General features: G+C 36.9%; 1 protein-coding gene across 1 annotated transcript in view; it reads right to left on the reverse strand.

Moving 5' to 3' along the window:
* Window positions 1–23,307, reverse strand: part of LOC120224347 (kinesin-like protein KIF6) — a gene marked incomplete at its 3' end in the record, with an annotated part of 192,246 nt that overhangs the window by 61,286 nt on the left and 107,653 nt on the right. The window contains exons 6-7 of the mRNA XM_039222579.1: window positions 21,509–21,638; window positions 300–506 (exon numbers count right to left, since the gene is read on the reverse strand). Coding sequence (XP_039078510.1) covers window positions 300–506; window positions 21,509–21,638 — 337 coding nt within the window. The remainder of the gene's footprint in view (window positions 1–299; window positions 507–21,508; window positions 21,639–23,307) is intronic.

Here is a 23,307-nt window from a genome sequence, read left to right on the forward strand (position 1 = left end):
GTTACCAGGTATTGGAAGCATAAGGAAATGGAGCATTGCTACTTAATAAGTACAGGGTTTCTGTTTGGGGGCATAAAAACAAGTTCTGGAAATGGATGGTGGTGATGGATGCACAACATTGGGAATGTACTTAATGACACAGAATTGTACACTTAAAATGATTAAAATTATGAAGTTTATGGTATGTATATTTTACCACAATAAAAGAGGAAGAACAAAAAACAAAAATGCTAGCAGAGTCCCCAGCAAAGTGTGTCAGGAAATGGTAGATATAGTTAATCCCATTGTGCCCATTTTACCTGTTCTAAGTAATGAAGGGACAAGTTGATATACTTGGCCTCTGTTAGAAGTTGGCCTCCCATTCCAGTCTTTGCAACTCGCTCTGAACCAGCCAGATCAACCAAGTGAAGTTTGGCATGGCGGACAGTCGCAGATCCTGGCTTCTTGCTTGATAAGTGAATAGTGAAAATGCAGTGGGAACGAGTTGAAGCTTGGTTCATCGGAGTCTAAAAAAAAGGAAATTGTAAAACAAAATGAATGTGAACAATGAGAATTTTTGCACTTTTTCAAAAAAATTGTTTTAATATAATTTATTGTCAAACTTCCTAACATATACTATGTAAAGTGTGCTCTTGGTTTTTGGGGTAGATTCCTGTGGTTCATCGCTTACAAATAATACCCAGTGCTCATCCCAACAAGTGCCCTCCTCAATGCCCATCACCCATTTTCCCCTCTCCCCCACCTGCCCATCCACCCTCAGTTTGTTCTCTGTATTTAAGTGTCTCTTATGGTTTGCCTCCCTCTCTTTCTGTTTATAACTATTTTTCCTCTTCCCTTCCTCCATGGTCTTCTGTTAAGTATTATGCTGAGTGAAATTAGTCAGTCAGAGAAGGACAGATATCATAATCCTTCACTCATATGTGAATCTTGAGAAACTTATCAAAATGTTTAAATTTATGTTTCTGACAGTATATTTCCAATGAAGCCAGTGCTGTCCAATGCAACAAAAACAGTCTTAGCTGAGACCCTTTAAATTCAGTTATTTTTAATGTACTGTCTCTAAAGTGAATGACAACAGTTGATTCAGAAAGTGAGGAAAGAGTTTGAATAAGCTAAGGCTTGGGTCTACTCACGAATATGATAACTTAATTTCATTACATGACCACAGTTCCCACCTTAACCTTGGCTAGCCATATTGCAGATGCTTAATGTCAATGTCATGGGAAAAAGGTGAGAATGGGTACATTGGGAGAATTCATTACACACTTCTAACACACAACCCACAGATGAGGATGCCCAGTATCACTGCTACTACCCAACAGTGAACACGGGGTCCCAGTCAATGCAATAAACAAGAAAAAGAAATACAAGTCATTGTGACAGGAAAAGAAGAGATGAAAACATCATTATGTACATAAAATATGGTGGTCTACAAAGAATATGCAGGAGCATCTATATACTGTTAAAAACTAAGTAATTTAATAAGGTCGCTGGATGCAACATCAACACACCAAATTAGCAAAGTTCTAATAACCCAGCGATTATTAATCAGGAAGTATAATATTACTTATAATGGCAACAAAGACAAATAATGGGGAATTAATATTATTAAATATGTGATTTGTAGGAGAAATGATAAAATAATATTAAAAGATACAAAAAGAAAACCTAAGTAAAAGATGTCCTAGATATTAATAAACCATGTCATAGATGGGAAAACTGAAAATTAATCTGTATATTAATTTCTCTATATTAACCTCTATAGCCAATGCAATTGAAATAAAAATACCACATGTTACGTTTGTGGAACAGGACAAACAACTTGATTCTAAAAACTAGATGGAACAAACATAAAAAAGCAAACACAAAACAAAACAAAAACAATTCTGTGAAAGAACAACAAGAGAGGGGGACATGTCCTGCTATACATCAAGGTATAGTATAATGCCATAGTAATTAAAACAGCGCAGTATTGCTGCAGGAACAGATAATGAGATCAGTGAAACATGTTGGGCTCATTTAGAAACTCTGTAAAGGACAGAAGTGACATCACACCATAATGGAGAAAGGAGAGACTAATCAACAAATGCTGCTGGAATAATTGGCTATCCATCTTGAAAAATAAATAAATTTAGGCTGCTTCTCACACTTGATACACAAATTCCAGAATGTATTAAAGACTGAACTTATGTGTAAAATAACACAATTTTATCACTCATATAAGAAAATCTGGAAGCATATCAGGACCAACCCAAGGTAGTCATGGATCTTTTATGATAAGATATTAAACACAAAAATGAATTTATTAGGCAAACCATGAGAGACTCTTGAATGCTGAGAACAAACTGAGGGCTGATGGGGGTGGGTGGAGGGGAAGGGGGGGACGGGCATGGAGGAGGGCATTTGTGGGAATGAGCACTGGGTGTTATATGGAAACCAACTTGACAATAAACTATTTAAAAAAAACAAAAAACAAAAAAACAAAAAATAAAAAAAACAAAAAATGAATTTATTGAAAGTATTTGATCAAATTATCCCAAAGTAAAGAACTTCTGGGTGATAAAATCTACCACAGAGTTAGAAGGCTGGGAGTTGATGTTTACAGTCCATATAGTTGATAAAAGATTAATGTTTGAAAGAACCTCTACACATCAATAAGAAAAAGACAACCCAGCAAAAAAAAAAAAAAAAAAATGAGCAAAGGATATGAACAGGCAACCCACAGAGAGGAAACCTGAAAATGGTCAATAAGTATTTGAAAAAAAAAAAAAGCTCAAACTCACAAATAATCAGGACAAACAATTAGAGCCATAATAATAAAGTGTTTTTCTCACCCCCATTAGACTAGAAACTTTTAAAAAATGAAGTCTAACAAAACAAGCTTTGTAAAGATAAAAGGAAGCAGGAACATTTATATACTGCTGGTGGCACTATAAATGAAGCACCCATTTTTGAGGAGCATTTTGACAGTATTTGGTAAGGTTGCAGATGGATATAACCCACAACCCAGCAACAGACTCCGAGGTGTATTCCTGGAGAGAAGTCTGGAACAAGTCCCACTGGGGGAGAGTGAACAGGGGTGGGTGGTATGCACACATATGAGGCATTCACTGCCCCATTGGTATAAGATATATAACCTAAGTGAAAATCTGTGTAGTAGAGATGAAAAAACTGGGATAATTTCAACTATAGAGAAGTCAAAATGAAGCACTCTTCGGATAGATGGACAGATGGGTTTCTGAAATGCTGATGAGAAATAGCATGTTAAAGAATGATGTAAACTCCAATGATCAAAATGATATCTATGACAGAACTCAGGTGCTCAAAAAGCAGTATCACCTAAAAACTTCATTCATGGCTCTAGAACTTAGGTATTAAAAGTATAAAAATATGGACTGGAAGAACAAATTAATTACATTAATTATTTTTTGTTAATAATTAACAAATTAATAAGTATATATTATTATAATTTATAATTTATTTTAATATTCTCATGATCAACAATTAATTAACAAATTAATGCTAATGGTTGCCTCTTTGAGGGATACAAAGCAAAAGGCCAACAAGAGGGCTTCAGCTGTATCTGTAATATCCTATTTATTTAAAATTATCAGAAGCTGGCACCTGGGTGGCTCAGTCAGTCAAGCATCCAACTTTGGCTCAGGTCATGATCTCATGGTCCCTTAGTTTGAGCCCCGTGTGGGGCTTTGTGCTGATATCTCAGAGCCTGGAGCCTGCTTTGGATTCTATGTCTCCCTCTCTCTCTGCCCCTCCCCTACTTGCACTCTGCTCTCTCTCAATCTCTCAAAAATAAACAAACATAAATTTTTTTAATTATCAGAAGCAAATTCTGATATCTAAAAATAAAATTTAACTAACAGTATTCCAAATGACTGTTCATGTAAGTAAGTGTGTGCAGCTCTCCATCTCTGGAAAAATGGGATTTAATGAAAGAATTTCCATATGGATGCACACATATTCAGATAGGGTAACACACTCGGATGCTATTTTAACCCGAAATTCTTTCCATAAATCTGAGTTCTTGTTATACACCATTGTTGATTTACACCAACTACCAAAATACACAGATGTCAAAATCCTGGCATTGGGTTGGTGATGATGATAATGTAGCCAGTGAGTTAAATAGGCTGAAAATGTGACCCATTACTCTTTGCCACAATAACCATACCCAGGTCTGGCCAGTGTGGGATTTTGCATGCTGAAGTGGATCAGCAAATAGCTGTGCCTGTAAAACCGCAAACTCAAATTTAGAACCTAAGTTGAGGTGTCTCAAAAGCGACTGGAAGTTATTTGCAGAACTTAAACATGGGTTTCACGTCACTGTTATATGCGCCCTGCGATAAATTCTACAGTACTGAAACAAAAGTCACACTGACAATCGATAGAAATGAAGAACACAGAGACTCTCCCCAACAGCTGTCTTCAGCTTCCAAATGGATGCGCGGAAGTCGCAATAAAATGTGGCCCATTAGCAAATAATGGAAGAGTGCACCTATTTCAAAGAAATGTGAGACTTACATCAAATTAAATTGTATTTCTGGAGTCTGTAATTAAAATGCAGTAATATGCTGTAGGAGTCCATGCCTACAATTTTGTAACTTCTCATAAATATTTCCTGCATGAAGTAGTAGTTGGTGTCCTCTTAGCTAAAATTTTCTTAAACCTCAGAAAACATTCTTTATGTGTAGCTGTTGAAGTGTGATCGAATGTGCTGGTGTCTGCTCTGTGTTTATTTAAGGGTGTCTATATGTCTCACAGGCATGCCCCGACATTTGTCCTTTTAAAGGTAAAATCATATTAAAACATTTCTGAAACTCCCTAAGAACAGATGGCACCATTTAGGCAGATTCATTCAAATTTAAGTGCACATTTTAAACAAATGTGCTCTTGGCACTAGAGACTGTGTCTCTGGAAAAAATGTTAGTGATGATTAATCATCTGCATGCAGAGAGCTTTCACATTTCATATCAGTCTATGATACAGCTCTGCATTAGGCAGCACAAAGTCTACAGGGAAAATAAGACATAGACCTTGCCCTCAAGAAATTTATAATTTAGTTCAAGAGCTAAAGACAAAACAAGTGAAATGAGAGAGAGTGATGAAAAAAAGGCAAATGTGCAATAAAGTGGTCTGTTCTCAGAACTGAGCATCCTGACCCTCTAGGTAGTACCTAAGAATGCTAACCATCTCTTCCCCTCCTTGGTTTCTCTCTACCCACCCTGCACCTCCTTGGTTTCTAGAATCAATACAGTCCTGGCATTTTCTTTCTTAACTGCTCTCCTTTTCCTTTATTGGACACTTTTCTTTCTAGTCCCAAAAACAGGCAGGTCCCAAGCTATGGTCATCATATTTCTTCCCCTTGGAAAGCTCTTCGTCTATGGCTCTGATTATCACTAGATAGGTACTGTAGTGTAGTTTAAAAGTCACACCAAAGATCTTAGAAGGTGGTATTAGAACACCTGGTTTCAATTCCTGTGTTTCGTCACTTACTAGTGTTGAAATCTTAAGCAAACTGACATAATTTTGGTTCTCGTGTCTTTGCAATGCCAATAATAAGGCTTGCTTTGCTGCAAAGAGCTATACTGAGTGTGGAAGTGGCCATGAACTGTAAAAAGTCATATAAATGTCCATCCCTGTTGATATTCACTCTATTCAGATGCCTCCCATATCCTTATTTCCAACCCCACAGTTTCTCTGTACACTAGATTAGAATGTCTACAAGCTTGACTGATAATTGCCACTAAAATGCCTTGCCAGCATCTTGAACCTAATGGTCTCCAAAACAAGCTCATCACTTTCCCTCATTCTGTGTCCCGCACATGGATGTCCAGTCCATTCTTCTTGAATTTACTTCCACTTCTCTCCATCTCCAAATGCCTTGATTTCTCCTCTGTGTCATGACATTCTCTCCTTATTAGTCTCCCCAAATTTACTCTTGTCTCCTCCAACTGTTCTCCACCTTGCAGAGTAATATTTTTAAAAGACATTTGATTACGTCAGTCCTACCTAGATTCCTGAATTGAATATCACACTCATTAAGACTAAATATCTCTAGTTCCTTCAAGTGTGTCTTATGCAGCTGTTTCTCAAAATCTTTTTTTAAATATGGCAAGCACTCTGATACTCTGAATTGCATATATTCTTCCTAACGTAGACCTACCACAGCCAAGGACAATGGAATCCAAGCAATCTAAATCCAGTACTGCCAGGAACTAGCACATGAAGTGTTCTACCATGTTTGTTCCACCCTTTTACCCATGCTATGAAATTTGTTTGGAAAACACACACACACACACGCACACACACACACACACACACACACCACACTTTTATTTGACCACCGACCTGTATTTGATTAGTTTTTACCCCAAGTTATAATCACTTGAGATAATTATGGAACTGATTTTTTTTTCAATTTTGTGCTATCCACAAAGGAAAGTATCCTTATCTGAATAAACTGTAAGACATCTAATAGGGCAGAACAACAACATTCCATGAACACTCTTACTCTCTACTCTGTTAGATAACTGTTATGGGTATTTTCTAACTGGCTTCAATCCAAGTACTTTCATATACCTTCAATTTCTCTGTATATCCCCAAGGATATTTTTGAGACTTTATTAAATAAATTGGATTTACTGACCTATGAGTATTTATAACCTTATCAAAAAAGTGGATAAGGTGAATCAGGTTGACTCTTTCCTAATTGCTTACTGATATTTATTTAAGAATCCTTTATCAGATTCTTGTCTTAGGGTTTGGCATCAAAAATATTAACTTGTCATTTTCCAAATATATTTTCTTTCTTGGAAAAGTTGAAAATAGATTACTTTCTTTTACGGGGTAAAAGTCTAAAAACTCAGGCTCACTGGACCCTTATAGATTCATCATAATAAGATCCATCAGGAAGGTTACATCCTCTAGCAAAGGCTCTCCACTCCCTTCCTTCTCCCACCCAGATTCTGAGCTCCTTGAGGCTGTCTTATTCATCACTGTAACCCTAACATAACACAGCATTATAGTGTTCAAAAGTACTTGTTTAATTGCTGACCTTATTCATTTCTAGTTTTCTGGAATCTCTATGGCATGCTCCATAATTTCTAAAAATCTCCGTATCATTCCTAGGCCACACCTGCAAACTCCTTTTTTTCCCCCAAACTCTTTAAGTCCATGGAATATAATTCACTTAAGTCTAAAAATTAGGATTAAGTCCATGGAATTTAAGTCCATGGAATATAATTCACTTAAGTCTAAAAATTAGGATTATTTGCAAAAGTAAGATCAACTCAAGTCTTTCCACCTATCATGGGCTTCCATTATTCTTTGTGTCTGATTCCAGACATCTCCCACTACCCTCTACATCTTTAACTGCTTTTTCTCTTACCTAGAATGTCCTCTTGCTGGTCAAGTACTTCCTAGAATTTCTTACTGGGAAAGTATGCCCTTTTCCTCCTCCCCAAAAAAGCCTACTCAAATTTAAATTACCTTCATGAATTCTCTTGGACAATTCACAAATGACATTAGCCATGGTGTTCAAAAATGACATTTAACATTTGTGCGTATAGTAGAAGATCATTAATATTCAAACTTTGGAAAAATCCAACCTTTGGATTTTTCCAAATGGATTTTTAAATGTTTACTATTTTAAAAATTATGACAACCATGAATAAGTTTGCTACAGGGGGCAGAGAGGGGTGATGGTGTGACCTATCAGGCCTCAAATGAGTGTTTGACGGCCAGCCTACTTTGCGTGATATAATTATAAAAGGTGCACATTATAAAAGGTGACTCAAAAGTGACCCTGTCAGACAATGGTGACTTCAAACTTTCTATACAAAAGGGGCTTAGAACAGCAACGTGGCTGTGGACGGTACTTGCAACGGCTTTGGCAGAACACTTTACATAGTATAGCATCAAATCAAGAAAATACCACATGCCCACACTGAAGACTGGAATTCCTTCTCCCATGGCCCTCCAAGCCCTTTACTGGCACCGGCTAGACCACCACTCTCAGAAACTATTTCACAAGTTTAAAACTCTCATATTTCACTGCAGAAGAGTCATTTTCTACAAAGCAGGACATATTTGGAGGATGAAAGAAAATTTTGCAAAGCAATGGCATAGTGGCAAGTACTGGTGAACATCTTCAAAAGGCTGTTTGGTCATCTTCCCTTATGGATTCTGCACGTTTACAACAACCAATCCTGATGCTTGATGATTTTGGTTACACATATTCTTCTGCTGTTGTTGTTATAACATATTCTTACTGGCAGATCAACAAGGATTCCCTGTGAATTGAAATTTTCACCTTTTTTTTTTCTTCATTATTTCACAGTAGGGTGTGTGTGGGAGGGGTGTGTGTGTGTGGTCATTTTCAAGATTGAACATTTTGATTTTACGGGGAAAAATTGATAAGTGAAAAATGGTTTTTGTGTTTACATAATATACTATTATTTTGGGGGTAAATTTTTTTCTTTTAATTAATCTCATGTTTTCAATCAATTTAAAAGTGATTATATAGCCTACAATGACTTGAATAGTCTCTTTAAGTTATGTGTAACATTTTATAGGATCCTTTGCATGCTCCTTATTTCCTGCCATTTCTTATATTCCATTTCTATGTACCACATTCTTTTTTTCAACCATTCTTCTATTTTGGGGTGAAATATCTCAACAAGAATTTCTACTACATTAGAATAGGGCAGGTGAAGAAAATCTCTTAGACTGAACAGAGTGTATAATGTATACTCTTGAGATTTTTTAAAGTAAACCAACTAAGAACAAAAACAGCATCACAGAATTCAGAATCCAGATTTCCACTCCAATTCTCCTTGTTTGATAACACTTTCTAACCAGATAGCCTAACTTATCTGTTCCTCCGCTCACTTATTCTATCAGAATTGAAGACAGAAAATAATAACTTCTACGTGTTTTCTAGGCTACCTCAGCCTTCAGATTAAAATGTACCCTTAAAGGATTCCCTAACCCTCCCACTATTGGTTAAATGATTCTGTATCTAATTCTTCCCATACCAAATGTGTCATCAGAAGGCCCACCACACCCTTGATGTACACGAACTCAGCCTGGAAGTGAGAACTGACCAAACCTATGGGGTATCATGTGACACTAAAAATATCTGCCTTGATCCTTCCTGAGGCTGTTTCAGAACATAGTGCCTAGCAGCAAAATATACCCAATTAGATAAACTTCAATTGGAATTAATGATCCTAGACTGCTTGTTTTTCTTTCTGACTTTCCTCTTTATAAGATACATGACTTTTAGAAAAGCAGTCAAAATCATTTTCCCTAGTTGCAGGATTTCTAGGGCCAGCATATTGTCAAGGTGGTTTTGTAAAAGAGAAAAATAGATTAGGCACGTCAATTTTGTGTAAAATTTAAAAGCAAGCTTTGGAGCAACCTGGAACTTATAATAAGAATATTCTAGCAAGTATGATTTACCTTTCTGATATCCTATTATGTTTTATTATATATATCTCCTAACAAATCTGGGATCAATTTGATGGATTTTTATTTTCATATCCTCGAAGATCTACTAGGGTGACTTAGTTTTAGGAAAACTAAATGTCAGAATTAGGGATGGTTCTTTTTCTGCTGGATGTCAGGATTCAGAAGATTGCCTCTCTATGGGTCATTTCCTCAGGATTTGACAAATGAAAGTCAAGCACATCTACATCAAAAGCTAAGTATGCTAAAATTGGCCCATTTGCCAACGGAGAAAGAATTTTACCCATATCTTGAATCAGAGTTGTGTCCAACTATCATCTCTGTTTATCATCCTTGAACGAGATATCATCACATAATCACCAAAATAAAGGTTTCCTCTCTGAACAATGGAAATTATATTACCCCAAATGTTCCCCCGGCCTCCCCCATTTATTTTTACTTGACTGTGAGAAGAATCATAACAAAATTGGTTCTTCAATGGCAAGAAGTAACTTATTGCCGTTATCTAGCACATTTTGCACCTTTTAAATTGAGTTTAACTTTTCTTTTTTCCTTTTAAAATTCAGCCTGGCTTAACAATTTCCACACGTGACCATGCACAGAACTGGAACAACAATATTATGGGGCTAAAAAGTCTAATGATCTCAAGAACTGACAGCAGCTCAGAGGGTTTGTCTTTAGGGAAAACCTATTTTATACATACCACATAGCTCAAGATTCTAGGTAAGCTGAAAATATCCTTTACGATCCTCTGTATAGACAAGATCAGTACTGAACTCAGAGCTCAGATATACATTCCTATAATGTTATTCTTATAAAAGAAGTTTATCCCGTCAGATTGATGGTGGTAACTCTCAACACAACGTTTGAGGTCAGACATTAAGATCAGTAACAGACAGGAGTTTGAGGACAATGTCATTTACAGGAAAGATGCTGAAGGAAGAACTCTAGAAGCACAGAGGCTACCATTAGAAATATTATTTCTCTCTGCTTTATAGTCCCATCATATTTTTTCCATATTTTGAAGATTCCACAGTCCTTCCTATGGCCATAAAGATCTCTTGCTGTTAAAACTGGCAACACTCCAAATGGCACACCCCAACATGGTAAAATTACTTGTTGAAGGTTTTTGGTGGTTTATAAGACCCCTGTATCCTCCCTCCTCCTAGCTTGAACCAATATAAGGACTGGATACAAAGTTAGCTTGCCCCCCCTCCCCCCAAAAAAAATCTATCAGCAAGAAATGCTGTAAGAATAGCTTCTGTGCTTAAAACTACAGCCACCATTGACATCCTGCCAGTTTCTCTCATGTGTATTCCTGACTTGTAAGATAAGCCAAAAGCAATCTATCTGAGTTATTATCTCAGTTGCTTATAGAAATGTTGTTACTCGGGGGCTAATCCTAGGCCTCTTTGCTCTCTGATCCATTTCTTCCCTTCCCTCTATTTTTGTTTTCTATATCACAGCAGAGACGCTGAGCCCTAAAAGCAGCCATCTTCCCAAGACCCCTTTTAGCTGGCATCCAACTGGGAAGGCAGGGAGGGGGAGGGAAGCTCATTTTTCGCTCCCAGAGCCTCCACTGGCTGAGACCTGCCTACGGAGGTAAGCAGCTTCCTAGTGTTACTGATCTCTCTTTCTAGGCAGCATCTTGTCTCCTTATATTTTGCATCTTTTGTTATTTTTCAGCCACATTTCTTCCTCTTCCCCCCACACCCTTCTCATTGTCCTCCCCTTCCTCCTCCTTTTTTGCTTCGAATGGCACTTTCATCTTTACAATGGCTTTCTTTTTCTCTGTCATTTCTTCTTTGGGTTCCTCAAACTTGATTTTCATCTTCTTCTCTTGTAATCCCTTCTATATTTTGAAGCCAAGATTACATTGAGGTAACATATTTAGGACTGTGAAGAACACTTCCTCTGCCCCCTGATGTGTTCAGCCTTCAAATATATGTTCTTTAGCCACCCCCCACCCTACTCCTCATATATGGTAAGTCTTCAGCTGTTTTCTTACTGACAATTTTATCTCTGAACATGTCCTTTTTCCTAAAGAACAGTCTGAGCATATACTTTCTTTTCTTTTCTTTTTTTGTTTTTTTCCACAAAAAGGCCTGGGATGGTTTAGTCACAAACTCCCTGAATCCCACTCACCGCACACCATCTTTCTTGCCATGAGCTGAGACCACTGGCCATAAAAATGACCTGACAGGTTTCTTCTTGGGATCCATCTTTCATAGTGTACAATGGATATCTATATAATACTGCCCCCTCCCCCATACTTCCCTGTGTTCTTAGAGATCTCATCGCTGTAACCAAAAGATCACTGGATTTGCATTTGAGAATTGTGACCCTTTCTTTAAGGGGAAACTCTATCCTGTCTGAGGCTGGAGGATAAATGTGTTGGCTCTCAGTAACTTCCCTCTCCATAACTCAAATTTCATAATATTTGGCAACTTCTCTCATGGTTTGAGGTTATGGCTATTTCCTTGTTGCATTGAAGATGGTTTCTTTTTCCCTCTGTTTTTTATATTTTGTTGCTGTTGTTGGAGAATTTTAGTAACAGGGAGTAGAGTAAAAATTACTTTCTTTTGCTATACTTAGTCAGAAATCAGAAGTTGAAAGATCAGTAGAAACTCTGGAGCTAAACTTTTACAGCCAAAAAAACTGTGTTTCTCTTACCATGTTTATAGAGTAGGTATATTTTAACTTTCTAATAATGGCTACACCGTGTCACTTATTTTAATAAATAAATGTTTTAGATCTCAAAACTCATGGTTCATGAAATACCACTAATCAGGTTTGATGAGAGAAGAATGCAAACCATGATATAACAGAATCACTATTTTTAAGAAATTATATATTACTCCTATATCTCACATATAAAATATAAGAGAGAGAAATGCCTGACATATAGTAAGTGCTCAAAATTGAAATTTCCTTCCTTCAGTAGATTAAGAAAAGAGATTAGAACTGTCAACATATCTTCTGCTAAGGATTCTATCTGCCTATTGAGATCTAATAATAAGAGATACTATTCTTATTGTAATGTGAGCAAGACCAACATGTATTTTGTATGCTGTGTATTTTGCTCTTCCCGGGTTCATAAATCTTGAAATAAACTTTTTAATTATATATAATTAATGTACCTTTCTTTAAAAAAAAATTTTTTTTTGAGAGAGAGGAAGAGAGCGAGTACACAAGCATGGGTGAGGGGCAGAGTAGGAGAGAGAAAGAATCCTAAGCAGGCTCCACACTCAGTGCAGAGCCTGAGCAGGGTTTGATCCCATGACCCTGGGATCATGACCTGAGCTGAAATCAAGAGTTGGATGCTCAACCAACTGAGCCACCCAGGTGCCCCTAGTCAGTGTCCTTCTAATGGTCTTCTGGAATAGGATCCTGGAATGCTAACGGCTACCCAAATCCTCTTGTTTCCTACACACCACACAAGATCAAGGCTTAGAGTGTTGTTAACAAACACAGTCACACAGTAAAGCTGCTCTTTCCTTCCTGTGCTGTCCTCATGTTATTAGGTCACATATCCAATGACAGTTGTTCCTACAATCGGCATAAACCTACCAACTCCACTCATGCCCTGTCTCCCAGCTGTGTTTGCACTTCCACAGGGCCACACAGTCACTCCGTAAGTTTGATAATGTGCAAAGTCTGAGAAATTACAAAACACATCAGCACAACTCAGATAAATCTTATTATGTCTTTTTATTTCAAGCAAAGAATTAGGTAGAAAGACCTAATAGGTTGATAGGCTGATTATTTGGAAAGTAACCTCTTCCAAAAAGTATGGAGTATCACAAATTTTAAAATGTCAAAGTTGGGGCTCCTGGTTGGGGCTCAGTTGGTTGGGCATCTGACTTAGATTTGGGTCACGATCTCATAGTTCATGAGTTCAAGCTCTGCATTGGGTTCTGTGCTGACAGCTCCGAGCCTGGATTCTGCTTCAGATTCTGTGTCTCCCTCTCTCTCTCTCTCTGCCCCTCCCCTACTTATGCTCTGTCTCTGTCTCTCTCTCTCTCAAAAATAAATAAACAGTTAAAAAATTTTATTAAAATAAAATGTCAAAATGTCTGGGATGCACTCTGGACTCACCAACAGTATACAATAAAGCCACCTTTGATTCTGGGCCTGAGATTGTAGGTCTTTCCTGAAATCACCAAATCTTCCTCTTTCCATAATGCAACCAAATGATTAATTAATGACTGACCAGCTAGCTGACAGGTGCTGAGAGAACAGAGTTGAACAGGACAATAGTCTTATCTTTAGATAAATAATTGCTAGCTGAAATTTTTAGGGTCTTTCCAAATGTTATTTAACTTAGTTTTTACTATAACCCTAGAAAGTAGGTATTGCTATGCCCATTGTATAGGTTAGAAAGTGTGGTTCACACTGGACCAGTGACTCGGACAAGGACATATGCCTGTCAAGGTGGAGCCAGGAGCAGAATAGGAGATCCTCTCCAAAGCTCATGCTCTTCACCTCTGCCTGGCAGGAATGTATAGTGATGGTGAGGAAGCCAGAGAGTGGCCATCAACACTGACTGGAAGAACTCACCTGATGGTTCACGCAGGAAAGGAAGCCAGGTGGGAAGAAAGCACACCACCCACCAAGAGGATCCCTAACTCTCCCGATGTTGGCACAAGTGTTCTTTTCTCACCAAAGGTCCCCTTCTAGCAGTTTCATAACCAATGCTGTCTACTAGCTAAAGCATATTATTCCTCCTCAACTGATCAAGGTCAAGAGCTACACCTGATAACAATCATAAGAGAAATCATAGGTTGTCTGGACACTGGATCAGTTTTCCAGGGTTGCCATAACAAAGTATAACAAACTAGGGGGCTTAAACACCAGAAATTTATCATCTCACAGTCCTTAAGGCTCGAAGTCCAAAATGAAGGTGTTGGTTCTTCCCTCTGAGAGCTGTGAGGGAGGGATCTGTTCCAAGCTTCTCTCCTTGGCTTATAAATGAACATTTTTGTTTTTATACAGCATTTCCATATATATGTATCTATCTCCAAATTTCCTCATTTTATAAGGACACCAGTCATATGGGATTAGGGCTCACCTTAATGACCTCATTTTAACTTGATGACCTCTATAAAGACTCTACTTCTTTAGATGGTCACATTCTGAGGTACTGAGGGGTTAGGACTTCAACATATGAATGAGGAGGAGGGGGAAGGACACAATTCAACCCATAACAGACACTACTACGAAGTTTTCATAGAAGACGCCCCAGATACTATTCTCTTCTCCAAACTGGCTTATAAAAGAGGCTTGTGTTAGTCTAATGATTCACTCTGAGCAGCACTACAATTCCTTAAAATGGATACTTAAATTGCACTTTTACCAATGGAAGCTATTTCTAGAGGGAGGATCCAAAATGAACCCTGATTTTGTTAATTTGGGATAGCCTTTTTCAAGATTCAGGTAAAATTCCCATGTCCCAGAAATCTCTGATAAGATCCACTCCAACCTGATGATGACTATCCCTTTCCATGTCCCAAGTCAAAATGTGAATAATGAGGTAGATGCTACTGGACATCAAATTTCAATTCAAAAAAAACAAAACCTTTTTGATATGTAGAATTATTCATCAATGAGCTATTGTATCTCTAAGCATGGCATCCAAAGCAGAAACCAAAAAATAAGAAGATTGATTTAGGTATACTAAAGAAAAGAAAGTACAATGAAAAGAAGATCCATAAAAATTTAAAATATGTGCTAAATATTACGACAAAGGCAAAAAATTGTTAAATATTCATTCATTCAATAATTATTCACTAAGCACCTATGATATGTCAGGCTCTGTTTCTAGGTATGGCAGATATGAACAAGTCCCAGCCCACATGCAGTCAACAAATCAGCCAGACCTATCTGACACTCCTGGGGAAAACCAATTAGAAGACGTAAGCAAAAACAGAAATGCAAATGGTAAATAAATTAAAACAAGATTTTTTGCCTACCAAATTAGCAGAACTTTCACATTTTGTGGTACTGGCAAAGGTACAGAATATGGGTGTGCTCAAAAACTTCTCTGTCAGTAGGTTTCAATCAGCATGTTAATGATAAAATACAAACTGCTCTCAGGTTTAGCCAGAGCACCTTTAAAATGCTAAAATGGCAAATGACATATCCAGTAAAAGATTGGTATCCAAAATATATAAAGAACTGATATTCAACAGTTCAACACCCCAAATTCAATATTCAACACCCCAAAAACAAATAACCTAATTAAAAAATGAACAGAAGACATGAGCAGACATTTCTCCAAAGAAGACATCCAGATGGCCAACAGACACATAAAAATATTATTTATCATCAGGGAAATACAAATCAAAACTACAATGAGACACCACCTTACACCTGTCAGAATAGTTAAAATCAAAACCACAAGAAACAGTAGATATTGGCAAGGATGTGGAGAAAGGGGAACCCTTTTGTACTGTTGGTGGGAATGCAAACTGGAACAGCCACTGTGGAAAACAGTATGGGTCTTCCACAGAAAGCTAAAAATACAATTACTATATCATCCAGGAATTGCATTACTGGATATTTACCCCAAAATACAAAAACACTAATTCAAAGGGATAATACATGCACCCCTATGTTTACAGCAGCATTATTTACAATAGCCAAACTATGGTGAGCGCTCAAATGTCCATTGATTGATGAATGGATGAAGATGTGGTATATACACACAATGGAATATTACTCAGCCATAAAAGAGAATGAAATCTTGCCATCTGTAATGACATGGATGGAACTAGAGTGTATTATGCTAAGTGAAATAAGTTAGTCAGAGAAAGACAAATACCATATGATGTCATTCAAATGTGAAATTTAAGAAACAAAACAAATGAGCAAAAGGGAAAAAAAGACAGAGATAGATAAACCAAGAAACAGACTCCTAACTATAGAGGAGAATTTGATGGTTACCAGAGAAGAGATGGGGGGAGGGGGGGAGGGATGGATGAAACAGGTGATGGGGATTAAGGAGTGCACTTATCACTATCAGCACTGGGTGACGTATGGAAGTGTTGAATCACTATATTGTACACCTGAAACTAATACAACACTGCGTTAACTATAATGGAATCAAAATTTAATTTAATTTTTAAAAATTTAGATTTGCAGGTTTTGCATTCAGTAAGCATTTCTGTAGGTGCTTACTGTATGCCAGGCACTGGTCGAGGTGCTAGGGACCCAAACATGAAGAAAATCCAGAATGATCCTGGCCTGAGAGAGCTTACTCTAGTCAGAGAGACAAATTTAACTTCTTAAAATACAATATCGTACATGTTCTAGCAAAAAGAAACAAAATGAAATGCAAAAATGCATCTTCCTGGGCTCCACCACAGAGATTTTGAATCCATCGATCAGAAGTGGGATCCAAGAAACTGTCTCTTGACTATCACAGGATATTCTAATGTAAGATATCCTCAGGCCACATTGGGCACAGAGTGTTCTAGACCATGGGTGGGGCTGAGCAAAGGGTCCCCGCAACAGGACCCTGTAGGACCTCACCATCGAATGCAGAATGTCTTCCATCAGTTAGATTGGATTAACTGATAGAAACATTTCAGTGATAAGACAGTAAAGTATCAAGTCACACTTGCTACTGGTGTGCTTTGACACTGAATCACACACAGTACAGCTCTTACCATTTATTCTCTTTGGCAAAGCAATTTAACTGGCTTAAAAAACTTACCCTAAGGACATTATCAGGTTTTATTCAAAGCATTAGTAGGATTACAGAAATTATTGAAGAGTTCTGAATGAATAAGAAGAGGATGAAGCTACTCTTAATTGCTTTTCCTCAGAATGCTGGCTCTGGGTAGAGAAAACTAAAAGGAAGAGAGCTCCACTTTGTGTCCCACATATTCAGACTCTGTTTTGCAAATGTTTTCTGGTTACCACGGCAACTTCTGGACAGCTCTGTGTAAATGGGAAATTGGGGACCTCATTTTTAAAAAAACGATTAGTGTGTTCTTTTTATCCTGGTTAGCTCGTTCTGCGCTGACAAATTACATTCTGACAGCTAGGCTGTAATCTAAAACATACTTTATTAGAGGCTCTGAATAATAAAGTATTTCCAGGGATTGACAGTTAGTCTTCATTTATATTTTGATGTATTTATTTGCTTTCAATGAATTCAAGCGATAAACTTGCTAAATACTTGCTATGCTTTTTAAGTAACTCAGAAATATATCCTCCCTTGAAAAATGTGACATGTTATTGACATGGTTATTGTAATTGTGAAATGTAATATAAGGAAAGAGCACAAGCTTCTGAATCAGTCATCTTGAAGCTGAACCCTGGCTCTGCCACTCTGTGTGACTTTGGGCAAGCAGTCTAACTCTTTGAGCCTCAATTTCCATCTATAAAATAAGAACCAAAAATAATATTTATAGATAGATAGATAGAGAAAGAGACAGAGAGAGAGAGAGAGAGAAGTATATAGAAAATGTCTGCAACAATGCCAAGTCGATTGAGTAGGTTCTCAATATAGCATGGTAGCTACTACCAAAGGGGGGCGGGGAAAGAAGCAGAGAAACATCCAAAACCTGTTAGACTTGGTTTAAAAGAAACTGGGCTTTACAAAGAAAAAAAAATGAATAAAAGAATAATATACAACCAGCATTATTTGGATTGAACCTTGTCAGGTTTTAGCTATTTATCATACTATTATTAGACGCTCAGCAGTAATAGGAAAAGATGGATGGAATTCTGTAAGGTGGTAGAACATGACAGATACTCTGGCACAAAGAAGTTTAAAGTCCTCAAAACTTTACAAAACAATGGTCTGAAAATACGCAGTCAGCTAAAGTTAACAGATAACTCTGAAATATCAAGTGACCAAACTTTTAAGGTAATATTGGTCATGGTGAACCAGGGCCAGGAGCCCTTCATAACCCATTCAAGATGAGGGAATATAATTGTGAGGGCAAGGCCTAGGTTTCTCTATGGATAAATCACCTCTGGAGGAAGGTTAGCATTGAGGCAGGGACAGGTTTCTTTACTTGTTTTCTAATAGCATTTATGAGTCTACCTTTTCTCTCTTTCATATTCCACTGCTGGCCAGGACTCAGTACATCTCTAGGTTTGCTCTTTATTAAACTGTTTATAGAGAAGTTTCTTTAGTTGGGCATGCTGAATCTTTTGTCATTATGCTTCCTAATTCTTAATCTGCCTTTATTTCTTAATCTTCAATTATCATGGTGAATAGGAGCATCATGGATGATCACATGGGCAATTACTATTGAAGCAAAACACAAATGCAGAACACTGGAAAGCCAAACAAGATATTCAGAAATTAAGAACTAAAACTTTCTTTTAATGGAAATAATAATTCCAGGGTTCTTAAATCATGTTTCATGTGGCACACATAAATTCAACCTATATAAGTTAGTCTACTGAAAAGCATTCATGCAGAACTGGTGAAAAACAACAAAACTAAGGGCCCAGAACAAGAACAGATGTCAGCACCATGCTTTCACTATCTGAATTTGGTTTCCATTTATCCATCTTGTATCTAAGTTGGTACATTCTGCAGAGTAGAAATGGAGCAGATAAAAAAGTCACTTGATAGAGATTTTTCTCAGACTAGTTATCTCCGCCCCCCTCCCCCAGCTTAGTATCTTCACCTACTTTACCTCTGTTATCAGAGACAAGGTAAAACACAGAACTCTGGGAACATGGTTTAAAAAGGAAAGTGCCAAGAACATGCAATAGGGAAAAGACAGGCTCTTCATTAAATGGTGCTGGGAAAACTGGACAGCTACATGCAAAAGGATAAAACTGGGCGCCTTTCTTACACCATACACAAAAATAAACTCAAAAAAGGATTACAGACCTAAATCTGAGATCTGAAACCATAAAAGTCCTAAAGGAAAACACAGGCCGTAATCTCTTGGACATTGCCCTTAGCAACATATTTATGGATATGTCTCCTCAGGCAAGAGAAACAAAAGCAAAAATAAACTATTGGGACTACACCAAAATAAAAAGCTTTTGCACAGCAAAAGCAACCATCAACAAAACAAAATGGAGATCTAGTGAATGGGAGAAGATATTTGTAAATGACAAATCTGATAAAGAGGTTAATATCTAAAATACATCAGTAACTTCTACAAATCAACACCAAAAAAAAAAAAAAAAAAACTCAACAACAAATAATCTGATTAAAAAANAACAAAAAAACATCAGTAACTTCTAAAAAAAAAAACAAAAAAAAAAAAAAAAAAAACTCAACAACAAATAATCTGATTAAAAAATAAGCAGATGACCTGAATAGATATATTTTTTAAAGAAGACATCCAGGTGGCCAAGAGACACACAAAAAGATGTTCAGCATCACTAATGGCCAGGGAAATGCAAATCAAAACCACAATGAGATTTCAACTCATACTAGTTAGATGGCTAGTATTAAAAAGACAAGAAATAACAAGTGTTAGCAAGGATATGGGAAAAAGGGAACCTTCGTGCACTATTGGTGGGAATGTAAATTGGTGCAACCAGTGTGAAAAATAATATGGAGTTTCCTTAAAAAATTATAAACAGGACTACCATATGATCCAATAATTTCACTACTGAGTATTTCCCCAAAGAACATGAAAACGCTAATTCAAAAAGATACATGCACCCCCGTGTTTCTTGCAGCATTATTTATAATAGCCAAGATACGGAAGCAACCCAAATGTCTACTGGTAGATGAATGGACGAAGAAGACACGGTATACATAAACCATGGAATATCACTCAATCAAAATGAGATTTTGCAACAACATGGATGGACCTAGAGGGTATCATGCTAAGTGAAATAAGTCAGGCAGAGAAAGACAAATACTATGTGATCTCACTTACGTGTGGAATCTAAAACACAAAACAAAGAAAACCAGACAGACTCTTAAATACAGACAACAAGCTAGTGGTTGCCAGAGAGGATGTAGATGGAGGATGGACAATGTAGATAAAGGGGATTAAGAGGTACAAACTTCTAGTCATACAATGAGTAAGCGAAAGAGATGAGAAGTACAGCATAGTGAATAACACTATAGTAACATTTTTTGGTGACAATGGTGACTACACTTATTATGACAAGCACCGAATAGTGTATAGATTTGGCAAATCACTATGCTGTACACCTGAAGCTAATATGACACTGGATGTTAATTATACTTCAGTTAAAAACGAAACCAAAGACGGAAATGTCAGTGATAACAGTAAGCTCTCCATTTGGGGAACCATTCCCACACACTCCCAGCCTCTCCATTCCTTTACTTTGTGACTGTCTATCTCCAATGAGTAACTGGTTGGGGTCAGAGCCTCTAACCAAGCTTAGTCAGTCCCGGCTCCTGCCTAGGGTTCCCAGGTGAAATACAGGCACCCAGTTAGGTACAAATGTTAGATTAAGAATAAATAAGTTTCAGCATAAATATATCCAAAATATTGCACCACGGCACACTTATACTACACACCATGGCAGTGTTTGTCTGCCAACAACAGCCACAAATACATAGAGCATGGATTGTTCTCTTCTGTCCCATGGATTGTTCTAAATGTCTTATAAATATTAATTCCCTAAGTACATGAAAATATACGGATATGTAAAGATATGCCGATATATGGATGATCTGAGGTTAGGAATAAAGAACTGTGTATTTTTAAATTTCAGAAATTATGCAAAAATTCCTATAATTAAAATATTTAATGAGTTTTCATTGATTATCTGCAAACAAATTTGCATCAAATTGAAAATATAAAAGCGAAGAGCCTAGATTTCAGTTCCTGCCCATTAACTAGCTAAGTGACCTTAGGAAAGTCTTCTCAATTCTCTGAATCTACGTTTTTCTTTCTTTCCTTTTATTTTTTTTTGTTTTGAATCTAGCTTTATTATTTTTTTTTATCTATAACATGAGATTTGGATGAGATTATCTTTAAGTTCACTACTGCTCCTAAAATTCTATTTTATCTTATAACATGGAAAAAGCAGCTCACACGGAAAAGTCCATTACCTCTGCAATCATTCTGTTGGTGTCTCCTAAAAAAAGCAGATTCAGAGCCTCCTCCTCTGTTGCTGCCTGATGGAGAGACAGGTTTTTCAGGTGAATGTTCTGGTCAGGGTCCTCCAATATTGTCACTTTCCTAGGAAATGGGGAGCAACAAAACAAGGTACTTTGAGGATCAAAAGAATATTTAGTCTTCTGATGGGTTTGTTTTTAAAAAACTGTACAGTACTACGTCTTGAACTTATAAAATCAAACAATACACAAGACACCAGGAGGTACTGGACTCGCATCAAACACTGACATTCTCTTGACGGTACTATTAAGTAGTTTGGGCGCTGAAAAGTATATCACAAGCTCCTGATTTAAAGCCATCTGTCTTTGCAATCATCAGATCACTAAATCATACATATTTTTACTGAATTAAAAATGCAAATAAATAACCTTCTACCTATATATCAGGAAAGTTGACCATATTGTTTTTTTCTGTGTCATAGTTCAGTTTCTTACATAGGGAATGCACTAATTCTTCTTCTAATTTTTCCCCTTTGTTCAATTTCATATCACTTTCAATTTACATGACCTTTCAAACTGGTTAGCTCATCAATTTAAACATGATGGAAACAAAAAAGTCTTGTCATCCCTCCAGGAGTTATTACCTTGTCTAGTTTTCTTATCAAGGTGAGTTTTAAAATTCTCAAGAAGTCTTAAAATAGTTTTAATTTGTCATTATTTTTATGTCCATCAAATGTGTGTCTTGATCCTTTTTTTCTTTTTAACAACATATCGTTTCATTACATTACATCCTTACAGTCAAAGCTTTAGGTCTGGAATTACATTCATCTATTCCAACTGCCTTCATGGGATGCCAACACCACTTCCTCCCCAAGTGAATCTTAACCCTGTTTCCAGAGTTGGCTGGTCAATACTCTCCTTGGAGTCCTTTTAGGACTTTCTGCAACTGAATACAAAGTGAACTCCTTATACTCTGCTTCAAAGGCCTACAGATTCAAGCAATAAAATTACTAGAGAGATTTCCCTTCTCCCTCTTGAGTTTTGTCTTCTTGATTTTTTTAAGAATTGTTAAGGAAAGAAAACCTTGTAATTCACAAGAATTGCCAAAAAGTATCTCCATGTATCTGCACTTATTTAAGGTATTTGGAATTGATGGTAATAAGTAAAGGCTGGCATCATCTAGCATTACTCGTGATGTGTTTTTACTTGGACATGTGTCATTTGACTATTTATAATAACATATTTAGAATACCTTAAAAGTGAAGATTTTGCAAATATCATAATTTTTCATCCTTCCCTTTTGGGAAGGAGGTTATCTGGGCTTTCATATGTAATTTGTGGGTACTTAAAATACTAATTGCCGGAAGAAAATGTAACTCAACCAGCACATCTGTGACCAATATGTCACTAATAATGTACTCTGTTGCCAAGTTTTGGACTCCCTTTTGTCTCCTTCAACAATACCAACTAAGATGGAAAAAGATCTTTTCCCTTAATGAAAACAAGTGTATTTTATTTCTTTTTCAACAAGACTCATAAGTGAGCTTATTAAAAATGCTTAAGAGTTCAAAAATGCTTGGAAAACATGAAGGCATTTTTAAATGAAATGGATCAATTGTGTTCTCTTTTAAGAAACACTCTTTATGCCTTAAACGTTATATCCACCCTGATCTTCTAGAGTGCTTGAGAAGGTTTAGCTGAATTCAATCACTAGGGACACAGAAGTCAGAATTCTTCCTAAAGCCACAGATTCTGGGGCTTCAGGGTGCAAGGAATTAAGTAACATTGGAAGG

This window comes from Hyaena hyaena, unplaced genomic scaffold (assembly GCF_003009895.1).
Source record: "Hyaena hyaena isolate Hyena2069 unplaced genomic scaffold, ASM300989v1 scaffold_1161, whole genome shotgun sequence".
Taxonomy (NCBI): Eukaryota; Metazoa; Chordata; class Mammalia; order Carnivora; family Hyaenidae; genus Hyaena; species Hyaena hyaena.